We start from the raw sequence: 20593 nt of genomic DNA, 5'->3' as shown, positions 1-20593 counted from the left end.
TAGATGATTCCAATTGGCTTTCTTATCCATCTACCTGGCATCACAGGTGATTCCCAAGACAGGTGTTGCGCTCTATGGAAAAAAAAAGTAGCCTTTTCAGAGTTGATGTATTTCTCCTGGATAATTAGAGAAATATTTTGTAAGAAGCAGTTCATGGAGGATGTGTACTTCCCTAGAAATGAGACAGAAGTGATTCCCTTTCCTTGCCCCTCCCTGAGCTAGTTCCTGAGGCTTATTGATCAGGGCAAGAATGCTAATATTTATAGGCCAATTATGAATGATGCATGTTTGTCTTACACATGAGATGTCGACAGATCTGTTTCTCAAGGCCTTTAAGATAAAATAAGCAAATTTTGCAACAAAAGAGAAGGTTGGCATTGCCTGTTGCCTTGGTCTGGGATCTGTGCATTTATTATACACTTAGTACTCTGACTCCTATTGTGCGCATCTCCTGATGGTTCTTTTTTGGCCATTCCTGTGTCCAGATTCCTTAATGGGTGACAATCTTTGTCCAGACTGCCAGTCTGATAACTCAGCCCAAATTGGAGTTGACTAGTTTGTGTACTCACTTCAGGATTAAGGTGGTCCAAAACTGCCAATGCCCAATGACTGGGCTGCCTTTATGCTCACTCAAGAGATAAGACTCTGGGAACAGGTCCCAAGTGGCTTTGCTTGGTTCTCTTCCCTTGATCTCCTTGGTGACCAGGCTGATTCTCAGATAGACAGGGAACTTGTTGGCTCACAGAAGTCTCCAGATTTCTGTTTTGCACTCATCTGCAAAATATTTGAGTTTTCTCTTGGATCTCAAAAGTCCTGAGTAGGGAGTTTTATTTTGTATTGAGATGTGTCTTTATAAAGACAGGTGTCATTGAAGACTGTGTGTCCTCAGAATCAACTGATCTCATCCAGGCCTGCCTGGAGTTTTGGGATCCTGGCTTCAGGCTGAACATTGCCTGCTGTTGTGAGCATTTGGGTGTGTACCAGAAAATGGAAGAAATCTCTCTCCCTCTCCATCTCCCTCTACCTTTCAAATAAAATGAAAAACAGATAAACATTGGAAAAAGTGTGTTTTGCCTTGTGTCCTAAGGAAAAAGTAATTACTGTTGTTATAGCTAGAACTCATTTGTACACTTCACAAATACTCACAAATCTCAGGTTAAAGGCTTGGTGGTCACTACTGGCTGGGCTGCCTACTCAGCTCCCATTCTGTAATGCATCCCCTTCCATCATCTGCAGTTCACTTTGGGTGCTCATAAAACACCAAACTGCCTCTTGACTTTGCATCCCTATGTTCTTTATACATAGCTGGGCCACAATCTCATTTTCTTTAGCAGCATGCTAATTTTTATGAGTACTTCATAGGCAAAGAATAATGGGGACATTGATTTTTTCTGAGCTTTTGCCCTAAGTGGTTTATTTTATGAAGCTGATTCTGGGTACTGTATAGAATTTTGTTGGATCAGAAGTTGGGGTGCAGAGGTTGACATTAGAGAAATAGGGCTAGCACTGTCACTTCCACCCTGCAACCCATGCCTGCCTTTGGATTCTGCTTTCATAGAGTGTTGGAATGAGGCAGTAGTGATGCAATAAAGGAATGAACTTTCAATTGTTAAACATTTTTATTTTTATTAATACAAAGAGAACAGATTGTATAAGATTGTAATTCCAGAAGAACATTACCATACTTTTCTATTTCCCCCTCCTTTCTTCCTTTCTCTTTTTAAGGATTTAATAAGCTGGCTTTTTTTCCCTAACCTAGTCTTTACCCCTTCACCTCCAGCCTTCCTGTCCATTTGCTCCTACTTTACAATCTAGTACTTTAAGATTTTTCCCCCTTCTTTCATGCATGTTTTTGCCTACTCCTACTCCAATTCCAAAGAAGGAAAAATGAATAAAAAACATGAGATAGTGATTCAAAGACAGGAATCCTATCCAGAAATATGGAAAAAAAAGTTACCTCCTTTTTCTTTTTATTAATAATTTATTTATTGACTTACCTTTCTGGAAGAGGCAGCTGGAAGTTCTCTGAGGTCTTTCCTTAGAATGTGAGGAGAGCCAGACATATTGGATAGACTCTTTACAGTCTGTTTTACTGTGAGAGATGCTGTTCCACTTGCCTGTGGCAGAAAAAAATGTGATTTCAATGATTTTTTTTCTGTATTACTACTAATTTTTATGATGAGTCTCATCTTTATCAATGGATAGAGACCTGTCAAATTTGCCATGAGCAAAAAATTTCACAGACACAACTGCTTCCAGAGGAGATGCATGCCTCTTCATTTCCACATGGCCTTCCCCTGAGATCTCCAGGTGGCTTTCCTTAGTCTCCTGGAAGCAAAGAGAAGATTCCAACCACAGAAAAAGCTCACTATGACTGTGATGTTGTTTCTTGGAAGTTCCTGTCCAAAAAGTAATCATTTAAGAACATCAGGGGCATTTCATTAGTTTCACAGGAATTTCTTCTTCCTGGCTTCAGTGGAGAGGAAAAATAACCACAGTTGAAGCATGATTCTAGGCAAAGCACAATTATTTATCTGCATAACAAAAATCCTCAATTTTTTCTGCACATTGTTAGTCTTACATGGGTTAGAAAAAAATGCCATTTAATGTCTTAGAACTCTCTAATGTTAAAAAGTACAAGAATTAAAAATTGCTATTATTTTATGCTCTTATAAAGCTGCAAAAGCATTAACATTGTGCATTTCTGGGTGATTTGGAAACTAAATTCGAAATCAACTACATTGACTGACTTTGCAGAGTAGGAAGAAAATAATTGGTTTATTAATTATTTATAAAGAGAGACTATGAAAGAAGCTATTCATTGGTACCAATTGTCTAAGCTTTAGTGTATATGAAACTATGATTTATTTATTTATTTGTTTGTTTATTTATTTATATTTGACAGAGTTATAGACAGTGAGAGAGAGACAGAGAGAAAGGTCTTCCTTCCGTTGGTTCACTCCCCTAATGGCCACTACAGACAGTGCTCTGCCTATCCGAAGCCCAGAGTCAAGTACTTCCTCCAGTTATCCTGTGCAGGTGCAGAGAACCAAGCACTTGGGCCACACTCCACTGCCCTCCTGGGCCCAGGAAGAGGAGCAAATGGGACTAGTACCCGGCACCCCAACTGGGACTAGAACCCAGGGTGCTGGTGCCACAAGTGAAGGATTAGCCAAGTGAGCCATGGCATCAGCCTATGATTTATTTTATTTTATGAGTTATGTCCACTTGAAGTTGTGAAAGGAAACCTACAATGGTGGTTGTAATTCACTTTAACAGACTTCTTGAAGGATTTTATTTATTTCTTTGAGAGGCAGAGTTACAGACAGTGAGAGGTAGAGACAGAGAGAAAGGTCTTCCATCCATTGGTTCACTCCCCAAATTGCCACAACAGCCAGAGTTGCTTGATCCAATGCCAGGAGCCAGGTGCTTCTTCCTAGTTGCCCATGGGTGCAGGGGCCCAAGCACTTGGGCCACATTTTACTGCTTTCCCAGGCCATAGCAGAGAGCTGTAGTGAAAGAGGAGTAGCTGGGACCAGAACCAGTGCCTATATGGGATGCCAGTGCCACAGGTGGAAGATTAACCTACTGTGCCATCGCACTGGCCCCACAATTCTCTTGAAAACAGAAACATTTATTCCTGAGTCTTTTGATGAGTTAGGCCAATGAAGTCCTGACAGGGCACATTTGTCTCTAGAATTAGAGGTATGCTCATCATTCTCATACTGTGTTCTGTTGCTGTTCAGCCTGTGACAGTGACATGGAAATAAAAAAACCAGATATTGAGCATGTGGTTACCCAACAAGGAGTCTTATCTTGTCTGCATCTGAATAATTTTGATAGCCAGGTGTTTTTAAGTTGCTAACTATTCTCCTACTTTGTATTTATTTAAAGACTATTAACTCAGTATGACAATTTTTGTTATAATAATTTGATTGCTGATAAGGAATTTACAAATTCATACCTTAACTAGAAGTTTTACTTTGTAACAATCACAGACTAGCAGAAGTCATAAACCATTAACCCTCATTTTTCTTTTTTTTTTTAATTAATTAATTAATTTTTTTTTTTTGACAGGCAGAGTGGACAGTGAGAGAGAGACAGAGAGAAAGGTCTTCCTTTTGCCATTGGTTCACCCTCCAATGGCCGCCACGGCCAGCGTGCTGCTGCCGGCGCACCGCACTGATCTGATGGCAGGAGCCAGGAGCCAGGTGCTTTTCCTGGTCTCCCATGGAGTGCAGGGCCCAAGCACCTGGGCCATCCTCCACTGCACTCCCTGGCCACAGCAGAGAGCTGGCCTGGAAGAGGGGCAACCGGGACAGAATCCGGCGCCCCGACCGGGGCTAGAACCCGGTGTGCCGGCACCGCTAGGCAGAGGATTAGCGTAGTGAGCCACAGCGCCGGCTAACCCTCATTTTTCTAAAATAAGAGGTTGTAAGTGATATGAATATATAAAGAATATATTTTTTAAGATTTTATTTATTTATTTGAGAGGTAGAATTACAGACAGAGAGAGGGAGAGACAGAGAGAAAGGTCTTCCTTCCATTGGTTCACTCCCCAGATGGCTGCAATGGCCAGATCTACATGGATCTAAAGCCAGGAGCCAGCTGCTTCTTCCTGGTCTCCTATGCAGGTGCAGGGGCCCAAGCACTTGGCCATCTTCCACTGCTTTCCCAGGCCATAGCAGAGAACTGGACTGGAAGAGGGGCAGCCGGGACTAGAACCAGCACCCATACAGGATGCCGGCACCACAAGCAGAGGATTAACCTCTGCACCACATCACCAGCCCCAAGTACGTGAAGAATTTAGAACAGAAAATCTACCAACCTCATGGAGTTTATCTCCCTTTCAAAACTTTTAATAACCTTTGGGATGGAGAATGCTAACTTAAGGTACTGTAATTAAATTCACACAAACAAAAGATGTTTTAGTATGTTTTACTTCATTATTTAAGTTAGATACTGTTAGGAAATTCTAGATTATTTTGTGAGTAAATTGTAATTTCTTTTCACAAGTGTATTTGAGTAGAAACACAAGCTTTTATAATCAATTATTTATGTTTAAAACATATGCTTATGTATGTTTTGTATTAAAATAACAGCATTTTATGAAGTTTAGATACATCTTGTTCAATACAAGCCTATACTTTTTTTAAGTTTTATTTAAAAAGAATCTTTGTATTTATTTTTTTAATACAGCAAACTCAGGTGATACCTTAAGTCCATAATTTCCCATAAAATTGATTAACTTAATAATTGAGTATCTTAAGTCTTATAAATCTTCTGAATCATTCATAGTTATGCACTCAATGGAATGAACTCCTCAGCAGCTGAGAAGAATCTTAACTTAAAAGCACCAACTCTTCAGGCTAGGCTAGGCTATTTTTCATTCTCTAAGACATGCAGTCAGACTGCTGATGCAGCAAATACCAATTCACCTTAAGCTTCAATGTATAAGAAAAAGCATTTGGGAAACCCACATTATTAATATTAAGTCTGAAAGCATTTCTACCTCTTTACTGAATGACTTTCCCTTCTGTCAATGTTAAACTCTAATGAATAAAAATTGTGTATTGAACATAAGTTTTTCAGGTTAATCTAGCACTTTAGGACATTTGTTTTTGTTTTATAAGCCTTAAGGAAAACAAAAAGGTAATCTCTAATCTAGACAATTCTGGAATCTTTCATTAGATTTAGAATTTTACAGCAAAGTAATATGATCTGTCCAAATAGTATGCCTTTTAAAAAATTCTCTTCATGTATGTAAATTAATAAAACTTATTTCCAATATATATTTTCTGTATTTTCATTTGCTGAAGCAGGGTTCAAAGGGTGTTTTTAGGATTTTGCCAACATCAGCCCTATGTACCCATAAATTATTGGAGCCATTAAATGGACAATAAAAACTGGTTGAAGCTACCGATAAATGCTTCAAAAGGAATCTGAATCTTTTCCAGGTGTCTTTTTAGGTCATTAAGGTGATTGATAACATCCCAAAACCCTGTAGTTTGGAACATACACCCTAGCGGTTTGGACCCTACACTTTAGCCAATCATTTTAAAAAGCATCAATCCCAAAGCCATCTAACCACCTTTACTAGGTCTATTCCCACCACTGGATTTACTAATCAATTTTAAGAGACGTTCTTTAAATTCTCGCAGAATGAGATGAGTTGCTGAATGGTGCTATAATATGTAGAATGTCTCTGAAAACTCTATATAAACCCTACAAAGTATACGGGGTGGGTCCTCATCAGATGACCACTGTGATGATTGGAGGAGTGGACCCTAGATCAAGCTAGAACAATAAACCTCTTTGCTTTTGCATCATTGAAGTCTGTCTTTGGGATAATTGAGTCCCATCCAAGTTCGGTCTAACAGAAAGAGAGTCGGCCTCTGCCATCCGCTATTTCACTCCCTAAATGGCCGCAATGGCCAGAGCTGTGCTGATCTGAAGCCAGGAGCCATGAAATTCTTCCAGGTTTCCCACATGTGTGCAGGGACCTAAGGACTTGGGCCATCTTTTTACTTTTTTCCCAGGCCAGAGCAGAGAGCTGAGTCAGAAGTGGAGCAGCTGGGACTTGAACTGGAGCACATATGGTGTGTCAGCACTGTAGGCCAGGGCTTTAACCTGCTTCACCACAGTGCCAACCCCCCAACTATTTATTAAGAGCTCTTAACTGACCTGTTAATTTGATAAAAATTTATGACACTCAGGAGTTTTATTATCAATCTTCATTCTAGTTTGCATGGCATATAAATGACCCCCTTGGTGAAATACATAATGATCAAACAATGGCTGACAACAAACACCCCTCAGATCAATTCTTGAGCAACTATTCAGTAATAGGCCACCACAGGGTCCTACTTGTCATGCTCCTGAACCATCAGGTGATGCTGTATGTTCTTTTATTTTTAAATTTTTTTTATTTTTTTATTTTGACAGGTAGAGTTACAGACAGTGAGAGAGAGACAGAGAGAAAGGTCTTCCTTCTGAACATTGTTGGTATTTTGATTGAGATCATGTTGAATCTGTAAATTGCTTTTGAGGGGCTGGCACTGTGGAATAGTAGTTTGAGCCTCTGTCTGCAGCATTGGCATCTCATATGGATGCCAGTTTGGGTCCCAGCTGGTCCTCTGATCCAGCTCTCTGCTCATCGCCTAGGGAGGCAGTGGAAGATGGCCCAAGTGCTTGGGCTCCTGTATTCACATAGGAGATGAGGAGGAAGCTCCTAGCTCCTGGGTTCAGATCAGCCCAGCACCAGCCATTACAGCTATTTGGAGAATTAACCAACAGTTAGAAGGCATCGCTTTTTGTCTCTCCATCTCTCTGTCTATAACTTCCTCTCAAATAAATAAATGATTATAAAAGTAAAATTAAAAATAATTCCTATTGGTAGAATGGGAATTTTGGTGATATTAGTTCTTCCAATTTATAAACATCAAAGATTTTTCCATTTTTGGGTTTTCTTTTTTTTTTTCTTTAATGTTTTGTAATTTTTCTTATAGAGATCTTTCACACCCTTGACTAAATTTATTCCAAGGTAATAAAAAAATTTATGGTTATTGAGAATGGTACTGATTTGATAAGTTATTTTTCAGCCATGGCATTTTTGTATATATAATGGTTATTGATTTTTATGTGTTGATTTCATATTTTACAACTTTGCCAAACTTTCTTGTGAGTTTCAATAATCTCTTGGTGGAGTCTTTTGGTTTCCCAATATTTAGGATCATGTCGTCTGCAAACAAATTATTGGACTTTCTCCTTTCTAATTTGTTTTCCTTTGATTTCTTTTTCTTGAATTATTGCCATGGCTAAAACTGTCAGTAGTGTATTGAACAGCAGTTGTGATGGAGAGCAACTTTGGTTTCAGATCTTAGTGGAAATGCTTCCAAGATTTCCCATTCAATATGATGTTGGTTGAAGATTTGTCATATATTGCCTTGATTGTGATAAGGAATGTTCCTTCTATTCCCAACTTGCTTAAGGTTTTTATAGTGAAAGGTTGTTTTTTTATCAAATACTTTCTCTTCATCTATTGATCATCATGTGGTTTTTATTCTTTAGTTTGCTAGTGTCACATATCACATTTATTGATTTGCATATGTTGAACTATCCCTGCATACCATAGGTACATTCCACTTGGTCCAGGTAAATTATCTTTATAATCTGTTGTTGAATTTTATTAGCTAGTATTTTGTTGAGAATTTTGGGATCTGTGGTTATCAGAGATATTCTTTAATTCTCTTTCTCTATTGCATCATTTTCTGGTTTAGAAAACAAGGTGACACTGGCCAAATAGAAGGAGTTTGGGAATACTCTTCTCTTTCAATTGCTTTGAATAGCTTAAGAAGAATTGGAATTAGTTCAATTTTTTTTTTTTGACAGGTAGAGTGGCAGTGAGAGAGAGACAGAGAGAAAGGTCTTCCTTTGCCATTGGTTCACCCTCCAATGGCCATTGCAGCTGGCACGCTGTGGCCAGCGCATTGCGCTGATCTGAAGCCAGGAGCCAGGTGACTCTCCTGGTCTCCCATGGGGTGCAGGGCCCAAGCACCTGGGCCATCCTCCACTGCACTCCCGGGCCATAGAAGAGAGCTGGCCTGGAAGAGGGGCAACTGGGACAGAATCTGGCACCCCAACCGGGACTAGAACCTGGTGTGCCGGTGCAACAAAGCGGAGGATTAGCCTATTGAGCCACGGTGCTGGCCAATTAGTTCTATTTTTAAAAGTCTGGTAGAATTTAGCAGTGAAGCTTTCTGGTCTTGGGCTTTTCTTTGGAGGGTTTTTGTTACTGATTCAATATCTGTTTTGGTTTGTGGTTTGTTTAGGTTTTCTATATGTCTTCATGGCTCAGCTTTTTTACCTAGCATGTGTCTTGATTTCTTCCAGGTTTTCTAATTTGTTGGTCATTGCATGTGATGCCCACATTCTATATTGCAGTGCTAATCTAAGTTTTCAGTGTTTCACTTCCAAACTAGTTTCCTGCTTAATATCTCTGGGAAGCATGGGGTAGTGGCTCAACTTCTTCAGTTCCTTTTACCTAAGTGCAAGATCTACTACTTATTAGGGGACCTGAGAGCCTGGTCCAGCCATAGCTGTTGCAGACATTTAGAGAGTGAACCAACATATGCAAGACCTCTTTTCCTCTCTCTCTTCACCCACTTTCTGTGTGTTTCTCTGCCCTTTCTAAAATCATTTTAAAAGTTATTTACTTCTTTATTTGAAAGTCACAGTTACAGGGAGAGAGAAAGAGAAAGAGAGACATAGATCTTCCATCATCTGTTTCACGTGCCTGGTGTCTCCACTGGCCAGTGTAGGGCCAGGTTGAAACCAGGAGCTTCTTTTGAGTCACCCATGGGGGTGGCAGGAGCCCAAGTACTTGGACCATCTTCCACTGCTTTCCCAGGCACATTAGCAGGGAGCGGGATAAGTTTGGAGCATCAATATCTGTGACATTCTCCTTGTAGTACAAGGATATAGAGCCCATCTTGCACAATTAACGTCCTATTTATGGGTGGGCCAAGTATAACAGCTTCCAGCTCTCAAGGTTTGGACTAGATGGGTTCTGAGGAATTGTGTTATAATAGATATTAATCCATAACTCTTGGTTTAAGCTTTTGTTAGCAGATAACGGCTGTGACTACTTTGGGTCTCTGGATTGTCACCAGTGAGGGCATCCAGATTAATAGTAATGAAATCAACAGTCAGCAGAATGGTGTCCAGCTGAACTTAAATGGTTTTACTTTATTATTGTTAGAATAGTGACCTCCTGCTGTACCCTGGCATCCGGACATAGACAGCAGACATTGGAAGCCATCCCCTTTGCCAGATGGAGTATGCTAAGTTTGGGTCCATCATCTATTAAGGAGGCCTTAGTAGCCATTCTCATGTTTTACTGTTCTATATCCATGGCCAAAGTCCTACTAGATAACAAGGTTTGTAGAATCACAGGCTCAAGGTGTGTAGGTGACTGTTTTTCCAGTATAGCCCAGTTAATAGCCATCTAATTTAATTTTACTGAAACATAGCAAGGTTCCAAAAGAGGGTATTCCTTGCATCACAGCCCTTGAGAAGTAATGGATATCACAAATGATCCAGAGAATTTAGAAGGCATATGAGCTCCACGAGTGAAGAAGTCACTGAGAGTACTAAGGATAGTGCCTACAGAATTCAATTTGACTTTTCATTGGAAGGGAGGCCATATAAGCTGGGCTGATTTGTAGCATCCATGACAATTAATTTTTTTTTTTTAATTTTTTGAGAGGCAGAGTGGACAGTGAGAGAGAGACAGAGAGAAAGGTCTTCCTTTGCCATTGGTTCACCCTCCAATGGCCGCCGCGGCTGGCGCGCTGCGGCCGGCGCACTGCGCTGATCCAATGGCAGGAGCCAGGTGCTTCTCCTGCTCTCCCATGGGGTGCAGGGCCCAAGCACCTGGGCCATCCTCCACTGCACTCCCTGGCCACAGCAGAGAGCTGGCCTGGAAGAGGGGCAACCGGGACAGAATCCGGCACCCCAACCGGGACTAGAACCTGGTGTGCCGGTGCCACTAGGTGGAGGATTAGCCTAGTGAGCCGCGGCACCGGCCGACAATTAATTTTTTAAATGAGGCATGCATTGCACCAAAACACAGGAAGGACTAAAAGGTATTAGCATTGTATGTTCTTCACAAGTGTGTCAAATAGTCTCATGAAGGGAGGAAGTCATCAGTGTGATATATTCTTGTGCTCCTGATAAAAGCTGGTACAGTTAAATTCTTTGCAAAAATTATGTTTGATGGTCAAGTCAATGAAATGCTCATGTATACTCTAGAAAAAGTGTCTTTCCAAAGTGAAGGCAAACTAGACTGAGGAGCTGTTGGAAAAGCTTTGAGCAAAAACACATTTGCCACTTTTGTAATAGTTAAGACAGGTCATTTATCTATTAAGAGGCATCAGATATGTTAATATTAGATATAAAGTATGGTGCACATAATCGATGGCATATAGCGTTAAGATTTTAGTAATCTACCATGAGATGCCATTTACTTTTTTCCAGATTCAACAGGTAAAATTGGGCTGCTAAGCGGGAAACAGCTGGAATAATCACCTTTTTGTTTATTAAGTTTAATGTAATAAATTTTAATGCATGAAGACATTGAGTTTCCTTTTATTATGTCATCTTAATTACTTAGTTTGGGACCTGTGGAGTGTTATTTTCCCTAGTTAAGTTGTAGCTTAAAATTTTTATTTTAATAATTACTTGCTGTGTTAGGCCATCTCTCCCACCTGTGGGATTTTTTGAGTACATCTGACTATTGGAAATTTAGGTAATACTATAGTTAAAATGAGATGTACCAAATAAATTATTTTTTTCTTCTGATACATATTTTGGAACTTTTCTAAAATGGTATTGAGCACCCTGTTTAAATTTAGGGGTATTCCCTGTGTAAGACTGTTATTTGAGCCACATTACTGATTACATCTAGGAAACTCTGTGAATAAGTGCATCTAGTACCTGGAAAAGTTGACGTCTTAAGCTGAAGAGACATAAGGATCAATGTCTTTTTATCTTTTTTAATTATATAATTTACAAATATGTTTTATATGTCTAAAAGGATGAAATTATGTACTTTTCAGAAATTTATACATATATACAACTATAATTTATAGATTTTACATTTTCATTCTTTAGGTTTTTAAGACTTATTAGGGCTGGCACTGTGGTGTGGGCAGAGGCCCACACACTTGGGCCATCTTTTGCTGCTATTTTCCCAGGTTCAATAGCAAGGAGCTGGATCTGGAGTGGAGAGACTGGGACACAAACTGGCACAAATATGGGACACAATTCCCATCTAGTAAAACTTGATCAGATAACACTGGTTGCTTCTATTAGTGATAAGTAGCTCAACCTTGACCTCAGATTTAGTCCTTGTAGGATCCTGAATTAGTTTCAGTCTGTGATTCTCACTCTCTTTATATCTTAGGGACTACATTTTTCATTATTGATTGAGTAAAATGAATGTTAGAGCTCCTATTTCTAAGTGCTTGAAATTATAAATGCTGGTCAGAAGGTGTATTTAGGGCTTGGCACCATGGCTCACTTGGTTAATCCTCCACCTGTGGCACCAGCATCCCATATGGGCACCAGGTTGTAGTCCTGGTTACTCCTCTTCCTGTCAAGCTCTGTGCTGTGGCCAGGGAAGGCAGTGGAGGATGGCCCAAGTGCGTGGGCCCCTGCACCCCCATGAGAGACCAGGAAGATGCACCTGGCTCCTGGCTTTGGATCAATGCAGCGCTGGTGACAGCGGCCATTTGGGGAGTGAACCAGCACAAGGAAGACCTTTCTGTCTCTCTTACTGTCTATAAATCTACCTATCAAATAAAAACTAAGGTGTATTTAAAATCAGTGAGAGAAAATGAATTGTAAAAGATCAATCAACAACAATTGAGTGTTGCGTGCTGTCTTCCCACTTTCTTCTCAGGAATCCCCACAGAATTTTCAACCATAATTCTAAAATCAGCAACTCCTGCTGTCAGAAGTGTGTGGCTACCACTATGGGGAGCAATAATTTTTAGAAAGAACAAGGGAATTCACTATTTCATGATACTATTCTTGTTTGATGCCTACAACTTCATTTTCTGTTTACATTGTATGATGCTGGGAACTAAGTAATAATTTTATTCTGGGTCTGAGGTGAAGTTATGTAAGATTGAAGTTCAAGACTGAGGTCCTTCAATTTGCAGAGTTTAGTCACTGAAAGGCAATTACCAGATCAGTGCTGATATAGGCATTTGCATGGCACAATTCATACACTATACATAGAAAAAATGACCAATAGCTGTTCGCCAACAGTCAGTGGCCCATGAGACCATCACTCAAATCCTCAAGAGTTTGTCTATAATTTCATGGCAATTCTCATTTAGACTAGAAGAGGAGTAAAAGCAGGAGCTCCATGACACCCTAATATTTGTCTCTTGCCTAATTTGTGTCAGAAACCACTACTTAAGTGCAGTTTTTTTCTTAAATATAGCTTTGTTAAAAATATACAGATAACTGGATGTGATGGATAGATGAATTTCAGGATGATTTGGGTAAAGAATTTCTAGATAGTGCAGTTTTAAATATTCACAAAGATTTTACAAGGCATTCACCCTGTTTTCCAGCCATATTAATGCACCAAATTATTACTATTTTACTGTAAAATATGATCCATTGATGGCCCACAAATTCTTTTAATAGGTAAGATCAAGCATTATTTTAAAGGATTAAAAATGATTTATTTAGGATATTATTTTCTTCTTTAAACACTAAAGTTAAAGAGAGTCCGTGGAGGTTTTTTCTAAGTATCTGTAGAAGTATTTGAGGTTTTAGAACCATAATTTAATTATGAGAATTTAAAAAATATTGATATATATAATGACAATTTCCAAAAATTCTTTCCACATTTTAATTTCTCCACTTATAGTATGTTTCGTTTTGTTTCCTTCCTTCCTTCCTTCCTTCCTTCCTTCCTTCCTTCCTTCCTTCCTTCCTTTCTTTCTTGCTTTCTTTCTTTCTTTCTTTCTTTCTTTCTTTCTTTCTTTCTTTCTTTTTTGACAGGCAGAGTTAGTTAGAGAATGAGAGAAAGAGAGAAACAGAGAGAAGGGTCTTCCTTTTTCCGTTGGTTCACACCCCAAGTGGCTGCCATGGCTGGCATGCTGTGCTGATCCAAAGCCAGGAGCCAAGTGCTTCCTCCTGGTCTCCCATGCAGGTGCAGGGCCCAAGGACCTGGGCCATCTTCCACTACACTCCCGGGCAACAGCAGAGAGCTGGACTGGAAGAGGAGCAACTGGGACAGAATCCAGCAACTCAACTGGGACTAGAACCCAGGGTGCTGGTGCCGCAGGTAGGGGATTAGCCGTGTGAGCCATGGTGCCGGCCAACTTATAGTATGTTTCTTTCAAATGTATTTGCCAAGCCAGGAATTAATGAGGAATTGGAATATTATGCAAGCACTTCATGTGGTTAGACAAGTTTTATGTATCCTCGCTGTAGCCTAAGAGGTTGATTTTCTAGCAAATTTCTTCCTAATGGAGGTGTGCACTGTTTTATATGGAAAGTAGCTTCAGCAGCCCGTGATGTCAACAGGGAAAGATCATGGAAAGTCTCCTTTGTTTTCCTTCTCAGCATATGCCATTGCAACCACTCCCACCATCGTTAGAGAATTTCTGGTCCTGAAGCTGTCCTCATATTGCTCAAGGATTGTGTGATTGGTTTCTATGTCTGTGAATGTTAGTGTGGGGGTAAAAGGAACTTTGGAGAGCAGGGCAGGTTCCTGTCTCTTGATGGCATAGGTGCAGTTGTAGATTGGAGGCATTATAATCTCTCTTTCAGGTACACCCTTGGCTGGTTCAGGAAGGGATACTAGTGGTAGATCCTCAGTTTCAAAGCCATAGAAGGAATGAATAATGTTGGATTTTCAAGGATTTTTTTTTTTTGTCCGAAGATGAAGGGCTAGCGCTGTGGCTCAGTGGGTTAGTGCCCTGGGCTCAAGTGCCAGCATCCCATATGGGTGCCAGTTCTAATCCCGGCTGCTCCTCTTCTGATCCAGCTCTCTGCTGTGGCCTGGGAAAGCAGTAGAAGATATCCCAAGTCCTTGGGCCCCTGCACCCATGTGGGAGACCCAGAAAAACTGGCTCCTGGCTTCAGATTGGCACAGCTCAGTTGCAGCCATCTGGGGAGTGAACCAGTGGATGGAAGACCTCTCTCTCTGTCTCTACCCCTTTCTGTAAATCTGCCTGTCAAATAAATAAATATAAATCTTTTTTTAAAAAAAGAAGATGATGTGTCTGACAGACCAGTGGGTCTCCAGGTAATCAGAAAGGGTTTCTAAAATTTCTGTAGACAACTAGTCTCATACAAATGGCCGTGGGATGGAGATGGGTATTCAGACCATTTGAGCTGAATTGTATATGAGCTGAATGTAGGTTGCACCTCTGTCACTGTTTACTCATCTCTAAGATGAGTATAGCAACAATACTAGTGAAATGTCTTTACTGTGAGATATGTGCATGCTGACTTACACTGTGTTGCAATTGCATTTATGGGGTTTCTGGTGTGTCTTCTTTAAATGAAGTTTCTCATTTCCTGCACTGTATAGCCTGCCCCGTGCTACTCATTCAAAGTTACAGAACTTACACAATACATAGTTTCTGGGAACCTGGAAGTTTGGGTACTGGGGGACAGTCCCATTTCCTTTGGAAGTGAGAAGCTTTTATGGCATTTGAAGAAGGGAGCTCAATAAATAGGAATCTTTTCTAACAGAATACAACTTAATGCTCTCTAAGATAATACCTTAAGGCTCAGAGCAGAGACAAGACTCATTAAAAAGTAAAGATCCTAGTTGCATGGTTCAAGCAGTTATGGGGCATACTGACCAGAGAAACAAGAAGTACTTGATATTACCTTACCTCATCCATTAGTTTTCAAAACTTGGTGGTAATAGAAGTTCTGGACCAGCATTCAAAAGAGCGTTGTGAGTGGATTAGAAAGACAGTGGTCTTAAGGGTGCATCCTGGGGTGGAGGGATAACCTCTCCAATCTGAGAGTCACTATTTGCATTGCTTCCTACCATATGCCCATTGCATCATTCCACTATCAGCATCTCTAGAAATGGAGGTCTGTAAAATCTGGTTTGTTATATACTTGGTACCTGGGCTATGCTTCTGCCCACTGTATTCTTTTTCTCTTTAACTTTTATTTAATAAATATAAATTTCCAAAGTACAGCTTTTGGATTACAATGGCTCCCCCCCCCCATAACTTCCCTCCCACCTGCAACCCTCCCATTTCGGGCTCCCTCTCCCATTCCATTCACATCAAGATACATTTTCAATTATCTTTATATACAGAAGATCAATTTAGCATATATTAAGTAAAGATTTAAAGTTTGCACCCACACAGAAACACAAAGTGTAAAGTACTGTTTGAGTACTAGTTACAGCATTAATTCACATTGAACAACATATTAAGTACAGAAATCCTACATGGGTAGTAAGTGCACAGTGACTCCTGTTGTTGATTTAACTATTGACAGTCTTGTTTATGGCATCAGTAATCACCCTAGGCTCTTGTGTTGCTAAGGCTGTGGAAGCCTTTTGAGTTTACTGACTCTGATCTTATTTAGACAAGGTCATAGTCAAAGTGAAAGTTCTCTCCTCCCTTCAGAGAAAGGTAGCTCCTTCGTTGAAGGCCTGTTCTATCCATTGAGATATCACTCACAGGGATCTTTTATTTAGGCTTTTATTTTTTATTTATTTATTTTTTTCCAGTGTGTCTTGGCTTTCTATGCCTAAAATACTCTCATAGGCCCTTCAGCCAAATCCAAATGCCTTAAGGGCTGATTCTGAGGCCAGAGTGCTGTTTAGGACATCTGCCATTCTATGAGTCTGCTGTGTATCCCGCTTCCCATGTTGGATCTTTCTCTCCTTTTTAATTCTTTCAGTTAATATTAGCAGATACTAGTCTTGCTTATGTGATCCCTTTGACTTTTAATCCTATCATTATGATCAATTCTGAACTGAAATTGATCACTGAAATTGATCAAATTGATTGACTAGTGACATGGCATTGGTACATGCCACCTTGATGAGATTGAATTGGAATCCCCTGGCACATTTCTGACTCCACCATTTGGGGCAAGTCCAATTGAGCACATCCCAAATTGTACATCTCCTCCCTCTCTTATTCCCACTCTTATATTTAACAAGGACCACTTTTCAGTTAAAGTTAAACACCCAAGAATAATTCTGTGTTAATTAAAGAGTTCAACCAAAGTATTAAGTAGAACAAAAAAATACGAAAAGCGATAAAGTATTAAGTTGTTCATCAATAGTCAGGAAAAGGGGTGATCAAGTCAATGTTTCTCAAAGTGTCCATTTCACTTCAACAGGCTTCCTTTCAGGTGCTTGGTTAGTTGTCGCCAATCAGGGAGAACATATGATATTTGTCCCTTTGGGACTGGCTCAATTCACTCAGCATGATGTTTTTCAGATTCCTCCATTTTGTTGCAAATGACTGGATTTCATTGTTTTTGACTGCTGTATAGTATTCTATAGAGTACATGTCCCATAATTTCTTTATCTAGTCTACTGTTGATGGGCATTTGGGTTGATTCCAGGTCTTAGCTACTGTGAAGTGATCTGCAATAAACATTATGGTGCAGACATCTTTATTATTTGCCAATTTAATTTCCTTTGAGTAAATTCCAACGAGTGGGATGGCTGGGTTGAATGGTAGGGTTATATGCAGGATTCTGAGGAATCTCCAGACTGAATTCCATAGTGGCTTTACCAGTTTGCATTCCCACCAACAGTGGGTTAGTGTCTTTTTCACCACATCCTTGCCAGCATCTGTTGTTGGTAGATTTCTGTATGTGAGCCATTCTAACCAGGGTGAGGTGAAACCTCATTGTGGTTTTGATTTGCATTTCCCTGATTGCTAATGACCTTGAACATTTTTTCATGTGCCTGTTGGCCATTTGGATTTCCCCTTTTGAAAAAATGTCTATTGAGGTCCTTGGCCCATCTCTTCAGTGGGTTGTTTGTTTTGATCTTGTGGCGATTCTTGATCTCTTTGTAGATTCTGGTTATCAACCCTTTATCAGTTGCATAGTTTGCAAATATTTTTTCCCATTCTGTCAGTTGCCTCTTCACTCTCCTGACTGTTTCTTTTGCAGTACAGAAACTTCTCAATTTGATGCAATCCCAAGTGTTAATTGTGGCTTTGACTGCCTGTGCCTCTGGGGTATTTTCCAAGAAGTCTTTGCCGGTGCCAATGTCTTTCAGGGTTTCTCCAATGTTCTCTAATAATTTGCTGGTGTTGGGTCATAGATTTAGATCTTTAATCCATGTTGAGTGGATTTTTGTGTAAGGTGTACAGTAGGTGCCTCCCTAAGGTGTAAGGTAGGGGTCTTGCTTCATGATTCTGCACGTGGAAATCCAGTTTTCCCAGCACCATTTATTGAATAGACTGTCCTTACTCCAGGGATTGGTTTTGGATCCTTGATCAAATATACGTTGCCTACAGATGTTTGGATTTCTGGTGTTTCAATTCTGTTCCATTGGTCTATCCATCTGTTTCTGTACCAGTGCCATGCTGTTTTGATTACCACTGCCTGTCATATGTCCTGAAATCTGGTATTGTGATGCCTCTGGCTTTGTTTTTGTTGCACAAAGTTGCTTTAGTTATTCGAGGTCTCCTGTGTCTCCATATGAATTTCAGCACCATTTTTTCCAGATCTGAGTAGAATGTCTTTGGTATTTTGATTGGTATCACATTGAATCTATAAATTGCTTTTGGGAGAATGGACATTTTGATGCCATTGATTCTTCCAATCCATAAGCATGGAAGATTTTTCCATTTTTTGGTATCCTCTTCTATTTCTTTCTTTAAGACTTTGTGATTCTCATCATAGAGATCTTTAACATCCTTGGTTAAGTTTATTCCAAGGTATTTGATTGTTTTTGTGGCTGCTGTGAATGGGATTGATCTTAGCAGTTCTTTCTCAGCCATGGCATTGCTTGTGTATACAAAGGCTGTTGATTTTTGTGCATTGATTTTATATCCTGCTGCTTTGCCAAACTCTTCTATGAGTTCCAATAGTCTCTTAGTGGAGTTCTTTGGATCCCCTAGATAAAGAATCATATCATCTGCAAAGAGGGATAGTTTGAGTTCTTCCTTCCCAATTTGTATCCCTTTAATTTCTTTTTCTTGTCTGATGGCTCTGGCTAAAACTTCCAGAACTATGTTGACTAGTAATGGTGAGAATGGGCATCCCTGTCTGGTCCCAGATCTCAGTGGAAATGCTTCCAACGTTTCCCCATTCAATAGGATGCTGGCCATGGGTTTTCATAAATTGCTTTGATTGCACTGAGGAATGTTCCTTTTATACCCAGTTTGCTTAGAGTTTTCATAATGAGATGTTGTTGTATTTTATCAAATGCTTCCTCTGCATCTATTGAGATAATCATATGGTTTTTCTTCTGCAGTCTGTTAATGGGGTGTATCACATTGATTGATTTGCGAATGTTGAACCATCCCTGCATACCAGGGATGAATCCCACTTGGTCTGGATGGATGATCTTTCTGATGTGTTGCTGCATTCTGTTAGCCAGAATTTTATTGAGGTTTTTTTGCATCTATGTTCATCAGGGATATTGGTCTGAATGTACTTTCAATGCTGCATCTTTTTCCAGCTTAGGAATTAAAGTGATGATGGCTTCATAGAAAGAATTTGGAAGGATTCCCTCTTTGTCAATTGTTCTGAATAGTTTGGGATTAGTTCTTTAAATGTCTGGTAGAATTCACCAGTGAATCCATTCGGTCCTGGGCTTTTCTTTCTTGGGAGGGCCTTTATTTCTGTCTCAGTTATGGGTCTGTTTAGGTTTTCTATGTCTTCCTGGTTCAATTTAAGTAGGTTGCATGTGTCCAGGAATCTATCCATTTCTGACAGTTTTCCCTGTTTGCTGGCATACAAGTCCTTGTAGTAATTTCTGATGATTCTTTTTATTTCTTCGGTGTCTGTAGTTATGTTTCCTTTTTCATCTCTGATTTTATTGATTTGGGTCTTTTCTTTTTTTAGTTAGTTGGGCCAGTGGGGTGTCAATTTTATTTATTTTGTCAAAAAATCCAGCTCTTTGTTTGGCTGATCTTTTGTAATTTTTTTTTTTATTCAATCCTGTTGATTTCTTCTGTGATTTTAATTATTTCTCTTCTACTAGATTTGTGTCTGTTCTTTTGCAGTTTTTCTAGATCCTTGAGATGAATTGAAAGCTCATTTATTTGATGTTTTTCCAATTTCTTGATGTAGGCACCTATTGCTGTAACCTTTCCTCTTAACACTGCTTTTGCTGTATCCCATAAGTTTTGATATGTTGTGTTCTTATCCTCATTTACTTCCAGAAAGTTTTTGATTTCTCTTTTGATTTCTTCTATGACCCAGTGTTCATTCAGGAGCATGTTGTTCAGTCTCCATGTGTTTGCATATGCTCTAGGGATTCCTGAGTTGCTAATTTCCACCTTCATTCCGCTATGGTCTGAGAAGCTGCATCATATGATTCTAATTCTTTTGAATTTGCTGAGACTTGCTTTATGGCCTAGTATGTGGTCAATCCTAGAGAAGGTTCCATGTACTGCTGAGAAGAATGTAAATGCTTTAGCTGTACGATTGAGAGTTCTGTAGATATCTGCTTGATCCATTTGGGCCATAGTGTCAATTAAATCTTCTGTTTCCTTGTTGATCTTCTGTCGGGTTGATCTATTTCTGAGAGTGGAGTATTGAAGTCCCCCAATACTATTGTATTGGAGTCTATGTCTCTCTTTTAAGTCCCTTAACATATCTTTTAAATAAACTGGTGCACTGTAATTAGGTGCATATACATTGATAATTGTTATATCTTCCTGTTGAATTGTTCCCTTAATCATTATATAGTGCCCCTCTTTGTCTCTCTTAACAGTTTTTGTGTTAAAGTTTATTTTGTCTGATATTAATATGGCTACACCTGCTTTTTTTGGTTTCTGTTGGCATGGAATACATTTTTCCAAACTTTTACTTTCAGTCTCTATGCATCTTT

General features: G+C 39.6%; 1 protein-coding gene across 3 annotated transcripts in view; it reads left to right on the top strand.

Annotated features, from left to right (window-relative positions):
* LOC127486179 (uncharacterized) overlaps positions 1-20593 on the top strand; it is a 47440-nt gene that overhangs the window by 8009 nt on the left and 18838 nt on the right. Inside the window, exon 1 of one of the 3 annotated variants that reach the window (XM_089327375.1) lies at positions 13711-13867. The exons of the other annotated variants lie outside the window; for them this stretch is intronic. Within the exon in view, the coding sequence (XP_089183501.1) occupies positions 13727-13867 (141 nt within the window). The 5' untranslated portion in view covers positions 13711-13726. Of the gene's footprint in view, positions 1-13710; positions 13868-20593 lie in introns of those variants that run through there. 3 annotated transcript variants of the gene reach the window in all.

Source organism: Oryctolagus cuniculus, chromosome 2, assembly GCF_051225735.1.
Source record: "Oryctolagus cuniculus isolate XC-2025 breed Fujian yellow rabbit chromosome 2, ASM5122573v1, whole genome shotgun sequence".
Lineage (NCBI taxonomy): Eukaryota > Metazoa > Chordata > Mammalia > Lagomorpha > Leporidae > Oryctolagus > Oryctolagus cuniculus.
Note: the sequence above shows the minus strand (reverse complement) of the source record. Positions and strands in the feature narration are given on the sequence as shown.